Below are 14,232 nucleotides of genomic sequence, written 5' to 3'. Positions count from 1 at the left end.
CTAAAAAGAATCAAGTCTTCAAAAAAGTTATATGATCTAAGAAAGTCTTTAAAAGAAGCCTTCCAAAAGAGTTTTAAAATTATAATGTAGCACCTTAGAGACCAACTGAGTAGTTTTAGGTATGAGCTTTCGTGTGCATGCTGAAGAGTCTTTTTAACTATCTTCTAAAAGAATTGTTTTAATCGAATCTGTTTGGTTATGTGATGTCGCTACAGCAAAAGAACTGCACTGATTGGTAAACAAAGAGACAAAGAGTGAAGAGAGGTGAAAAAGGAAAAAGGGAGGGGATGAGAAGGTGCCATCAAGGCATATTTTGGAACTCCTGAGAACCCACATTTTCACATGTGAACATACAGTGCAGTCCTAGCAGAGACTGAGTAAAGAGAAAACAGGTGCTGGACAGGACCAGGATCAGCAAAAGCATCTCCTCATTACACAGAGACAAGACAGCAACCCTGATGTGAACACTTTTTGTTGATGCTAGACCTTGCAAGATGACCTGCTATGGTCTGCTGATACTGCACAAGAGGCTTCTTTTACTGGTCTGACTAGCAGAACTTGGCGGAGGGGCAATGCACAGAGTGACTACTTCCCTGGCCTTCCTCCAGTTTCACGTTAAAGTGATTCAAACCCTAACAGAATGGCTGTTTTGCTGGGAATCTTAGGTGAGATACCGATATAGTGGAAGTTGCCCCCAGTTCCAGTCACCACACAGAGGCAGCTTAAGTTCCCAAATAGTTTACTGCTGAATAATAATAATAATAATAATAATAATAATAATAATAATAATTTATTATTTGTACCCCGCCCATCTGGCTGGGTTTCCCCAGCCACTCTGGGCGGCTTCCAACAAAGATGAAAAATACACTAAAATGTCACATATTAAAAACTTCCCTGAACAGGGCTGCCTTCAGATGTCTTCTGAATGTCAGGTAGATGTTTATCGCTTTGACATCTGATGGGAGGGCGTTCCATAGGGCAGGTGCCACTACCGAGAAGGCCCTCTGCCTGGTTCCCTGTAACTTGGCCTCTCGCAGTGAGGGAACCGCCAGAAGGCCCTCGGAGCTGGACCTCAGTGTCCGGGTGGAACGATGGGGGAGGAGACGCTCCTTCAGATATACTGGACCGAGGCCGTTTAGGGCTTTAAAGGTCAGCACCAGAAGAAGAACAGGCTTCAGTATTCCAGTTCTGGATGTTGATATATACAAACAGCTTGTAGGCTTTGGAGATACAGATATATGTATATACAAGTACAAAACATTTCATAGAATCTTAGAGTTGGAAGGGACACTAGGGGTTATCTAGTCCAGGGGTCAGCAACCTAAGGCCCATGGGCCAGAAGCAGCCCGCAGAGGTCATTTGACCAGCCAACGAGCCACCCCCGAATCGAGCTGCCAGCTCTCGCGCTGCACTAAACCGGCACAATGCAGTGCAGGGATTCACTCCCGTGGCGCCGAAAAGCGCATCTCTGCGCTTGATCATCTTGGTTGCCCTCCTCTGCACACGTTCCAGCTTGTCAACATCCATCTTAAATTGTGGTGCCCAGAACTCGACACAGTATTCCAATTGTGGTCTGACTATGGCAGAATACAGTGGTACTATTACTCTATTACTTCCCTTGATCCTGGACACTATACTTCTGTTGATGCAGCCTAGAACAGCATTAGCTTTTTTGCTGCTGCATCACACTGTTGACTCATGTTAAGCTTGTGGTCCACCAAGACCCCTAGATCCTTTTCACATGTACTGCAAGTAAGTCAGTTGGAAGGGACCCTGTTGCTCCAGCAATTCAAGACGCACCACATACTTCAACTCATGGATTGACCCTAACGCATAGACAAAGAACCCGGCACACTAATGAGCTGAAGTGCCTTCATCACTTATATAGTCGGCACTGGCTGTTGCCCCATAGCAACTGGCTTGGCTCACATGCACCTGTTGGCTTCTCTCATACATGGGACCATTTGTGCTCATGAAGGAAGCCCTTTCCTCCATGTCCAGTTCCTCCAGGGGTCAGCAAACCTTTTTAGCAGGGGGGCCAGTCCACTGTCCCTCAGACCTAGTGGGGGGGGGCGGACTATATTTTGAAGATGAAAAACTGAACGAATTCCTATGCCCCACAAATAACCCAGAGATGCATTTTAAATAAAAGCACACATTCTACTCATGTAAAAACACCAGGCAGGCCCCATAAATAACCCAGAGATGCATTTTAAATAAAAAGACACATTCTACTCATGTAAAAACACACTGATTCCCGGACTGTCCACGGGCCGGATTTAGAAGGCGATTGCGCCGGATTCGGCCCCCGGGCCTTAGTTTGCCTACCTATGCTCCAGTCTATTTGACAGCCCTTAGTGGTTTTTGCAATTATACAGATGAGCTCTTTCAACTGTCGATAAAGGGGACCTTTCTATGCCAGCTTCATCACCGTGCACCCAATCAGTTGTGCAAAAGAATTGGTATCTTGGATTAGGCTGGAGGTCCATGAAAACTCAGTGCCAGATGAGCTTGCAAGCAGGACAGGACAGATATAGCCATCTCCCATTACTGTCGCCAGCATCTCACACTCCGAGAAACAAGTTGGACCTGCGACAATTTGCTGTGGTGTTCAGTTCTTTGTTCATTGTGCCAACCCATCAGCCATGCCATCTGCAGGATACTCCGTTCTTTCCACCCTCTCTTCTAGTTATTCAACACTACTCAGTAAGCATTTGTTGGCCACTGAGCATGCTTAGTCCTCATTGACCTTTTTGGGGCTAGCCCATCCTTTAAGGTTTCCCCAAAGCCTGCTGATGCCTCTCTCTTGTGCTTGGATGGTGCTGTTTGGGCTCCCTAAGGATCTGTATATGGAGATGAGTTTGCTATTAGCCTAAATCATGATACTATTTCTGAAGATGAGAGGCTCAGTTGTAGTGGTCAAGACTTTGATAGGCATATCCTCTTTGAATTTGTCTCATCTGAGAGAATGACATCCACAGCAATGGCCACAACATCATCCTATGTCCCCCAACACTACATCAAACAGGGAGATTTTGACATGAGGGAAGTGTTTTGAAACAAACCACATCCCATGTGCATTCTGATGTGGTACAGTCCTGTGAAAGGATTGTACCATGTACACCACCACATATTTGAACGAGCAGAAATAGAAGTGGAATAATAAATGGGAGGAGGGACTGCAAAGAGAATTAACTACGCAGCAAGTATAATTTTTCTGATATATGCCTCTCTCACTAAACGTAGTACCTTAACACTGCAGCAGCTCTTATAATTTCTTCAAGATACTGATCTTGCACACTTTATCGCTACACCAAGCTCTCTGTGCTTGGCAGATGCATTGTTGCCGCACTGATAAACATCTGCAATTAAGGATCAATTGTATCATTGGTTTTCAAAAGGACCCTTCCTAACAGGGTCACCATTTGTTTTGAAGTTCCCAAAATTACTGAGTACTATAAAGGAGCTATCCTTCCTGTGCCATTTGTGTATGTACCTGTGGATTAACCTGTAGCAGGCACTGTATAAGGACTTTATTGACAATCGCTGTGGGATTAGCAGCGTTTACCCAGCGCTTGAGTTGCAGCAAGTGGGAAGGACATGTCTAATCCCCATCTCCTTGTGTTGCTTGCTCTCTTTCCCTGAAGCATGCAGATTACTGCTGAAAACCACACTGTGTGAGAGACGCTGAACACAACATGGTGGGATTTGTCCTCATTGTTTATGTCCCCCTCCACCCAAAGCATTTGAATAGCTTGCAAATCCTGCGACAGCCTTGCAAAATCCACAATGCCACCGTCACACACACACACACACACACACACACCACCACCACCACCACAACAAAAAGTTACTAGACCAAGAACATTTTACTTTAGGATTTGCTCCTGGCAAACAAGCCAGGAAACAAACCAGCATCTCTCCTGGGTAGGGCAGTCATTTGATTACACTGTTGCTTCCCCACACATCCATTTGAAAGTCAACTCTGCAGCAAAGCGTGTTGAGCAGTAAATGTGGTTTCAGTTGTGAGCTAGATACATGGCAAAGGCATCCTTTGACTCCTTTCATAATGGATCCAGTCCATCCATGATCCCAGAATACCAATGTAGTTGTGTGAATTAGCTGGGGATTGAGAGTGAGAAAGGCAAAAGTGATGAACATATGCTTCTGCCTTCAGAATACGAGAAGAGCTGAATCAGACCAAGGATGTATCTAGACCAACATCTGTTTTCTCATAGCGGCAGATTAGATGCCTATGGGAAGCACACTTGCCCTCTTCCACTGTTTCTCCCCAGCAACACGTAGTCTAAATCATACCCTCCTTGTCCATCAAGCTTGGTATTGCCATCTCCTCTGACTTGCAGTGACTCTTTGGGTTCATCTGAGATTCTTTCAGCTGGATTTGCTTAGGATTGAACTTGGGACCTTCTTGAAGAAAAACACGTGCTCTGCCACTGAGTTATTGCTCTTCTTCATATGGGTTTTTGGTGTTAACATGGGTTTTATGGTCTGTTGCTGCTGCTGCTTTGCATCCTGGGGCAATTAGCAATGTCTGTCTTGCAGCTGCTCAGAAATTGGTTCCTCAATAGCACTCTGAAGAGTTCAGCCTGACATTAGCTCATGCAGAACAGAGAGGTTCCTTAATCCTTTTCCAAATTCCGCTGGGCTTTAGGACTTATGGAGTCCCTGAATCCATCCTCTGTTTTCCTTCGTCTTATGTTTGGATAACTTTGTAACCTAGCTATTTAGAAGGACTGCCCTTCCCTCTGCCAACAGTCGGTTGCTCTTCTGCATTTGCTCCCATTTCCTCTTTGTTGTTTCCTCCCTCTAAATCTTTAGACTCTGCTAGACTTGGCAGGCTTTTTCTCGTGGCCAACATTTAAACAAGAAAAGTCTGAGGAGGAGAGCGCACCCTTTGTTTAATCACTTAAAACAGATGGGGAAGACGTGGCTGGCTGGTGGCGTGCAAAGCAGTCGTTCTTCACCAATCCAGCAGATAGAAATGACAGCTGCCGCCTGAAGAGAGCATGTTTCCATCTGGGGTGGCAGCTAGATTCAGAACATGCACCTTAAACATACCCTCCAAGTGTCCTGATTTTCCAGGGACAGTCCCGGAATTACAAAGCCATCCTGGCTTCTGATTTTACCCTGGAATGTCCCTTTTTCCCCTGCCAGTGCTGCCACCACCAAACTCATGGAGGAAGATGTGCTTGTTCTGAACGGCAACAGCAGTGAGGGAGCATCCCATTGCCTCTCCATGGCTGCTGCTTCTAGTCTCCTCACTTGGGCAGCTTTTAGCAGCTGCTGGAGTGCAGGTGAGGGGGAGGCGAGGCTGCCACAACCATTGCCCAGTCCTGTGTGCCATGTCAGCTCTGAGGGGCAGACAGAGGTCGGGAAGAAAGTGGGAGCAGAGTGGAGCGCAATGAGTCTTTTTTAATGCTTTGTGCATCTGGATCTAACCTTGTCCCTTTCTAAAATTTATTTTTTGGTGTGTGTTTTTCTTTTCGTAAACCAAAGAATAAAATTAAATAAAATTGGGACTGAGGGATTTTCTCAGGACAGTGAAAGGAATATGTGGTGTGTCCCATTGGTGAAGTGGTGGTAGAAATGATCAGGGAACTGGGACAAAAAATGGGGTCGGGGTCGAGGAGCATCAGTTGGGGGGAATGAGAAATGTTCCTATTTTCATCTGAGGAATTTTGGAGGGTATGACTTAAAGAGATGTGCAGAATGCACAACTACAGCAGGTGCAATCTCCTCCCCCATGCAGTGCACTGAGTGAAAAATCCGCATGTGCAAAACCTTTCCCTTCCACGCACCCCTAAAGCTACAGTAACTCAGCCCGAAATTGAGCCAGCTCTTTGCTCCATGGGCCACCCCTTTCCTCTCCTGCAATCCAGGCTTAGAGCCAGTTTGGAAACCGGTGATGATACCACTTAATAAATGGTGCTTCAGCCCCAGCAAATCATTTTTATGTTGGAAGCTGGCGGACAGCTGCTTCCTTTAATTCAAACAGAAGTGGACATGGTGACCTGACCATTTATTATTTCACAGATCATTCAGGTGTTTGCAGCAGCCACTGCCAAATGGACTTAAAGGCTGGTGCTCATTGTCAGAATGTGTCTATAACTGAGGATCCATTCCACTCATATAAAATGCATGCAATGGTAAAGTCCACAGGCCCTGACACGTTCAGTTGACAGAGACTTCCTGCTACCTGATGTAAAATTTCTCTGCCTGGTCACCTAGATGCAATTAACCACTCCTGTACTGGAGTCTGGTCTGTTAACCCCTTTATGTCTTCACATCCTAATTTGAGGGAATCAACAGTAGCACATATCTGGCATTCAGTTGCTGCTGCTTTGTTTTATTGGTAGCGTCTCATACATTTATTGGTTTTGCTAATTTAGTGAACGTTGCTCTAGCTTAACTTAAGCCTATTAATTTTGATGGGTCAACTGTGAGTAGAATTTAGATGGAGACTTGGTTTCTGTGCTGGGCAGGGAAAAGGGGTTCCTCCTTCCCTCACTAGGGATGGATAAATCTGTCAGTTTTGGTTTCTCTCAATTTTTCATTTTTCCACTATTCAGTTCTTCACATTTCCACATCATGATGCAATTTTTAAACAATTATCCTGTAAATTAATCAGCTTTTTAGTGCACGCTTCTTTCAATATACACATTTTTTATGAAATGGTGCCTAATGCACATATTTTTGCCAGCATTTCCCTCTAATACACTACATTTTTAATGTTATTTTTCACTGTTGTTATATGTGCTTTTATGCAGTTTCCTTTAATCCGTGCATTTTTGTAAACATATGGTTGGAGAACTGCATTGGAAATTCAGAAAGGTGTGAATTTTGAAGGTAAGATGCATTCCTGTTCACATATTGTTTGGGGACACGTGAATTAGGTAGATTTCCATACAAATGTGAACCAAACCTAATTTCTCTCCCAACCAGCATAAAAGAGCAGTGGAGTAGCAGAGGATGGACAGAATATTCCATCGCTCTTCCAACCAACCAACCAACCAGCCACTCAACTCACCTAAATGAAATACATCTGGTGATCAGCCGAGTGGTTTAAAATAAGACTGACGCCTTATAGACATCTTAACAGGCTGAATAAAGCAGGATTGCAAATAAAAAATTCATAATTCGAACCTATGCTGAGTGATCAATGCAAGCTTTCGTCATAGTTAAGTATAACTGAAGATAAAATGCTTATGCATTAACAAAACATGGGGTTTATAGCACTAAATATCAGGAAGTCTCTCTGTATAGTACAGTGGTACCTCTGGATGCGAATGGGATCCATTCTGGAGCCCCGTTCGCATCCTGAGCAGAACGCAACCCGCGTCTGCACGCGTGCGCGGGTTGCGATTTGCCGCTTCTGCGCATGCGCGTGACATCATTTTGAACGTATGCACGAGCTGCGAAACCCGGAAGTAACCCGTTCCATTACTTCTGGGTCGCTGCGGAACACAACCTGAAAACTCTCAACCTGAAGCTACTTTAACCCGAGGTATGACTGTATATGCATTCACAAAATGCTGGGAATGACTTTGCCTGCAGGTTTGCCAGAACCTTTAACGTCTTTGAGTCCCTACACCTCTGTAACAAGACTGTTGAGATCTACAGCAGACATGACCTTTTGAACCCATGGGAGGTGTGACTTTTTAATCAGCCTATGCTAACTTCCACCTGCGTTGCGCCAGACTGAGTTGGTTGTGTACATGTCATTGCTGATACCATCCCCTGAATTTGGTGGAATTCAGATTTGGGTGCTGGGTTGCAGCCGGTAGCTTTTCCAAGTGGTTGCAATCTGGTATCAAAACTGAATCTGTGTTCTTAAGCATGCAATAAGCATGTGTATGATTACCATCTTAACCTATGGCAGCCTGAGTGAAAGCGAGGGCTGGCTAACAAAACAAAACAAAAAAAACCACAGCTGCTGCAGGAAAGCACGATCAAATTAATATGGATAAGGCAATGCCTATTGTTGAAGTAAGGGGGTTTTTTTGCATTGCACAGAACTCAGCCTCCAGCTGGGTGCTGGATGCTTTAACTGTGGTCTGCCTACTGTAATGTTATGGTGAATTCAAAATAACACTCCATCCATGTTGAATCTTGTGTATATTTCTTTTAGCTCGTCACAACAATCACCCTTAAATCCTCAGAAAATGATCTTTAAAACTTTGGGAGCCAGTATGGCGTCCTGGAGAGTGCTGGACCAGAATTGGGGTGACCCAGGATCAAATCCACACCCACAAAGCTGGGTGACATTAATCCCATCACTGTAGCTCATCATAATTTACTTCATAAAGTTGCTGTGGAAATTAAAAGGGAGAGGGAAAAGAATCATGCATACTACCTTGACCTCCTTGAAGGAAAGATCATGACCAGCTTGTCATTATAAGAACTAGTGTGTAACTTAAAAATAAGTGCCTGGGTTTGCTTGTTTCCTCTTCCCTCCTCATCCTTTTTCCTTTTGTGTGGTGTCTTTTAGATTGTAAAACTTGTAAGCAGTAACTATTTTGTTTTCATTGATCTTATGTTAAGGTCACTACTCTGGGTGCTCTGTGGTTGAAGTGTTTCTATACTCAAGCCTGGAAATAAAGAAAAGTGTGCATCTGTGGGGAAAACATGCAAGAGTCAATTCTGAAATACCTAGAGGTTTTTTTTCCTGCACTTTCCCTTAAGAGATATTCTCTGTTAGGGGTAACCTGGCCAGGCATCAGACGCTTAGTTTCTCAGGCCCTCAAGTTTCAGGACCCAATGAACCAACTGCTCATTTGGGTGTGTTGAATTTTTCAATGATCAAATTCCCCAAATGAGGGATGCTAAAAAGTTGTAGCATGACTTGGGAATTCAAAAGATAATTTGGTTAAATTAATGTAGTTTAGTTATATTAAAATTTGACTAAAATTGCATAGAAACTGTTAAAAATTATTTTGAAGTACTCACAGTTGTATTAGATTTTATTTCCTTATTTCTTTAGCATTACCTGACATTTTCAGAAGGTAAAACTAAAAATCTTTGTTTTCCGAAAGTAGCTTATGTGCTTCTTCATCAAACCTAGACTTACCAAGCTAAATGCTGTCCAGCTACAAAAATAATATCAGATTTGAATTCCTCACACCCCAAACCGTATTTTTAAGACCAGTTTCAATCCATCTGATAAAAGGGATCTTCACCTAGATTACGGTCTGGTATGAGCTGCAAACACAGGATGATGTCTGCAGACATAGGAAAATATGCTGAGAGAATATTATGCATGTGTTGTATTTGAAACAAACCTATCAGCTCCACAATGTTGGTAGATGCTTTCTAGCTCATGGATATATGACTGAGCCATAGATGGGTGTTTATATTTTACCATCACTAAACATATTTTCCATGCATACAAATATGGGGATTGCCAACTCAGTTCTGCAAAATGCAATTGGGGGAGCGGGACTTTGGCCCGTGGCCCTGAGAACACTTCATGCCCCTCCAGAAAGTATCCCTAACTGAAGATATCTACTGAAAGGTTTCTACCTTTATGCTGACAGAACTTACAAAGGAGTCTTAGAGCTATCTCACTAGATCCCTACAAAAAACCAGCTGCCTCCCATTCATTAACTAAACTTGCGTCAACTAAAATATCTCTTGGTGTTACTATGTTCAGCCACTTTGCAAAGCTTTGTGAGCAATGGATCTGGGTCAAGTCCTTCTGTTTAGTATCAATTTCAACTCTTCCCTTGGAAACCTTAATTCTCTCTCAGGCATCAGACTGCACAAAGAACGAGGGAAGAGCCTCCTTTTCCAGTTTGCACGTTAAAGGCTCTCCCAGGCCAGCCATTTGAATCAGGACATTTCAGCCTGAAAACTTTTGCTCACACACATAATCGAAAAGAGAGAGGCTGTTTTCTCTTTTTTAGGAAGGGTAACTTCTGACTGAAGACGACCTGAGGGGAAGCACGTTACAATGAAACACACCGCGTGGTTAAAGTGTTTAGAGACTGGGGGGAGGGGGAAATAAGGCTCCCCAGATCGACAATGTGTGACTGGCATGCCCTCATCATACACAACGCTGCCCATAATCTCTCAGCTTCTCTTAAGGCTCTCTCTCATCAGCAACAAGGAAAGAAGATGGTAACCTGCGTACTCACCATATGGCGCCTCCATCTTCGCACTTAGCTGTGCGATTACATTGACCATTTCTCATCAGTATAATTCTGGAGAAAACAGAGAAAGTGTAAAATTACAAGAAAAGCTGGGTGAAGGAGGCGGGCGGAAGGGTGAGCAAACCTGCCTCCTCTGTTATCTTATTGATTCACTTAATCAGGCCTAATGTGGGTGGAGATGTTAAATAGTAACCAAGCTCATATGGAAACCAACCTGCAAGGTGCTGTCTGCCACTGTAGCTATAGTAACTGCTTCCAAGCTTGAAACTCAAACATGACTTTATGGCACACTTTTGGGACTCCTACCGACACCTAGTTTCAGGCCTTGGGTGACCCCATTGCCGGGCGATTGCTTTCCTTCTTATTCCTCCAAGACAAGAGGCTAAAGGGAAGTAGCCCCGGAGCCTGGCAAGGCAGAGAACTCTCCTTTGGGAGCTGTGAACTAGGTCAGTTTCACAGCTGCAGAGACACGGGGCATTTATTGCCCTCGCCAAACAAACACGGAGAACAAAGGCTTTGTGTCTGTGCGTGCACGCGCTTGAGGCCCTGCACGCCATCATTGTTGATGTGCCGTGCGTACATACCCAGGTGTACATTTTATTATATGTAAAAGCATAGAGGGTTGTGTATTAATTCATGGCAGCGTACATGTACAGTGTAAACAGAGAGATCTGGGTGTGTAGTAAATGTGTGTGGTTGAGGATAGGCATTTCTAAGGACCGGGGCTTATGTGTAGGTGTATGTACATTCTATATATATTTATTTTAAAGTGTATAGTGACCTTTACTCAGACTCCTGAAGGAGATTACATCAAAAGAGGATAATTGAAAAAATGAAAATGACACACATTTACCAAATAATAATAATAATATCCCCCTCAGTAAACTGTAGCAGCAGGGGAAATAATTTAAACGTGAGAATAAAAATGTCTTTGCGTGGTGCCGAAAGGATAGCAAAGTTGGTGCCAAGCAAATAAAACAAAATTAAAAACTCGTACCAAAGTTAAATTCCAAAGGAATGCCAAATGGTTAGGGCAGTCACAACTGTGGATTAGCTATGACCTGGGGGTGCTTTTGCACTGACAGTTATACACAGATTTACTGGTGGAACTCTGGATACACTCTTATTGTTGTATATTCCATACTTGACAAGTTGTGTTCCTGGTGTTAAATTATTCCCACTGGAAGATTCAATTTCAGTATACTGCTTTTATTTTGGGGGGGTGCATGAAAAATACGGCATAGATGACAATTTGTTCTCTCCTTCAGGGCAAACAAGTTTGGGTTAAGGTGGCCATTTAGTGCGACACCAAAAAAGAGGAAATGCATCACACCCCCCCAAAATGACAAAGATTTGCATAAAATTTGTATATGCTGATCTATACAATGTGTATATAATAGTGGGGAGTGCCTGGCACTGCCTAGGAATGACTAGAAACCAAAAAATATTGTGATTTTTAAATGGATAGGGCAATTTATGAGTTTGAACCCATCACGCCAAGCAAAGTCATGCCAAAGTCATGTTTTGGTTCACCATCTTGGTTCAAAATGGTGCCTGGCACCCAAACATCAACAGAGACAGCTGTCCGCACCTCAGGAACCCTTCTGCTGAGTTTGACAACAATATCTCTGGAGGCAGCCGGACCTACGCCAAAGTCATGTTTCAGTTTGCCATCTTGATTCAAAATGGTACCCGACATACAAATGTCAACAATGACTGCCACCCACAACTCATGCCGAGTTTGGCGGTGATATCTTGTGAGGTGACAAAACTTTGCGAGAACAGACAGGCCAACAGGCGGACCACTTACCAAAATATATAGTAGATAAGAATTTGGAAATCATTACTACAAATCAAATATAAGTGCAATATATCTTGTGAAAGTTGGGAAGTCTGTAACTCATGTGCTGCATCCCTCCCCTCTGCCTCTGACCCTCCACCTGCATCCGGTTCCTGTTGGGTTCCCTACAAGGGAATGTAGCCCTTCTGCTGAAAATGGTCCCCCTACAACAATTTTCATGGTGTGCCCTCCCTGGTATCAGTACAGATTATGGATGCTCTTTAAATATTTTTAATAATAAACAAGCATATATATCAATTACTGCTGAGATAGAAACACAATAGTGAGGCCTGAGGAGATTATGATGATGCCTCCTCAGCTGTTGCTGTTGGTTATGGACTACTTGTGACATCACAAAAGCCTGAGTGGATATAAAGGTGGGCCTGTTCCTCTACCCTAGCAGAACACAGCAGACAACAGCTGTGACCTTCAGCACTGCCTGGTCTTCTTCTTCCACTTGGAGAACAAGAAGTGGCAGATGGACAGAGGCAGTGGAATGCTATGGAGTGAGAGTAAGGCAAACTTACTTGCTGAGCAGGATCGTAGCTTGAAGATGGCTGATACCCACAAGTGGAAGCTGGCTTGTGTCTAGTAATGGACCTAGCAGAAGCTGGCAAATGTTGGTAGGTAGAAGCCGGTGGAGTTCACATTAGTGAACCAGCGGGTGCCACAAGGTTGAAGCAGGCTGACGTTGTGGATGTAAGCTGGTTGACATTCATCTTTTGAAGCTGGTTGACAAGAAGCAGGTGGATATCTGTGGGGCGTAAATGTGAATGGAGAGTGAAAGATGAGTGAATATGTCCGTTGGCATTCTTCATGGATGTTGGCAGATGTCTGCTTGTGTATATGAATGGGAGGTTTCGAACGTGGTTCAGGCGAATGGAGGTGGGAAGTGGGGCACATTGATACACGGGGCACATTGATACGCTAACAATATTTCAATATCAAGATTTCTTTTAAAATAATTTTTATTAAGTACAAACCAAGGGGAAAAAATTAGAGAATACTGTGTCTCTTTTCATATTTACTGTTATTTATACCTCTATAAAATGCTATTCACAATAAAGGAGTGAAATGAAAGATAAGATATCAGAAAAAAGGAAAAAAGAACAAAGAAAAAATAAAGAAGTAAAATAAAAAGATCATAGGTGAAAACTTTTAAAAGTAGATAAGTATTCACTATACATAGCCATTTCCCATCTATATTTATATTCAATTGTATAATTTCATCTTGTCCTTATCTACCTTAAATAAAGTGTTGTTTCTTTAAAAAATGTTATTTGTGTTGCAACATCACTAAAACGTGTCTATACATGTGTGAGTACAACAGTTGTGACCGCGCCGACTGCCAGTTAGCCATTGGTGTTTGACAAGAGTAGGTGTGTTTTCAGCGCAGCCAACTAAAAAATTACGTGAAATGTAAGAGTGCTCCAACGCTGTTTTACGTCGTTTAGTTAAGATTTAAAAATACCAAAGGTAAGTTATTCCAGTCTGTAATCAGGATTACATGTGATTTTTAAATAAATTCAGTGGATTTATTAATAATTGTTAGTTTTTTTGAAAATGTCCGTTGGGACACTTTGATACACTAAGACACGGGGCACATTAATACATATAAAAGTGCCCTGCTAGTATACAATAGTGCCCCAATATACAAGTTTGCATGAAATCTCTAAACCCATTTAATTTGAAAAGAAAAAAAAAAACCTGTTGTTTACTATGTGGCCAAAGTCATTTCTAAATATAATATGGCCGATTATCAAGTGTCATATCTCAGGAAAAAAACAGGATTTTGTATGTTTGTCTTCCCCATTGTAGAAGATAAGGCAGGCGTTGATTTCAAGGATGTTGTTTTGCTGTTGCCAAAACCAAATTTCCCAAAGGGCACATCTCGAACATCATCTCTTTATACTTTTTCTATTGACGTAAGTGCATATAATAATGTGCAACAGAAGCTAAAGGTTAAGTAATTATCTTATTTTTTTTATAAGCATTTTGTTTAAATTACTAATCTTTGACTACCTAATGTGAGATCTTATACTTTTTAAGTTTTTCCAAAGTTGTTTTTTTTAAATGGATAGGTGTTTGAGGAAAGATAATATAAGTTTTGATGTTTCGTTAAGAAAACCTGCCATAAAGTCTATGATAAAGTTTTGATACGTAATTTAGATTTTAAATAACAAATTGTAAGGCTGATTATGATCTCTCACAATAATTTTTTTT

At 42.5% G+C, this 14,232-nt stretch overlaps 1 protein-coding gene across 1 annotated transcript in view; it reads right to left on the bottom strand.

The window, feature by feature from the left end:
• Window positions 1-10,285, bottom strand: part of HNF4A (hepatocyte nuclear factor 4 alpha) — a 70,097-nt gene extending 59,812 nt beyond the window's left edge. Inside the window, exon 1 of the mRNA XM_083746278.1 lies at window positions 10,155-10,285. Within this exon, the coding sequence (XP_083602404.1) occupies window positions 10,155-10,203 (49 nt within the window). The 5' untranslated portion in view covers window positions 10,204-10,285. The remainder of the gene's footprint in view (window positions 1-10,154) is intronic.
• Window positions 10,286-14,232: the final 3,947 nt, after the last annotated feature.

This window comes from Podarcis gaigeae (genome assembly GCF_964106915.1).
Source record: "Podarcis gaigeae genome assembly, chromosome: 6".
Lineage (NCBI taxonomy): Eukaryota > Metazoa > Chordata > Lepidosauria > Squamata > Lacertidae > Podarcis > Podarcis gaigeae.
Note: the sequence above shows the minus strand (reverse complement) of the source record. Positions and strands in the feature narration are given on the sequence as shown.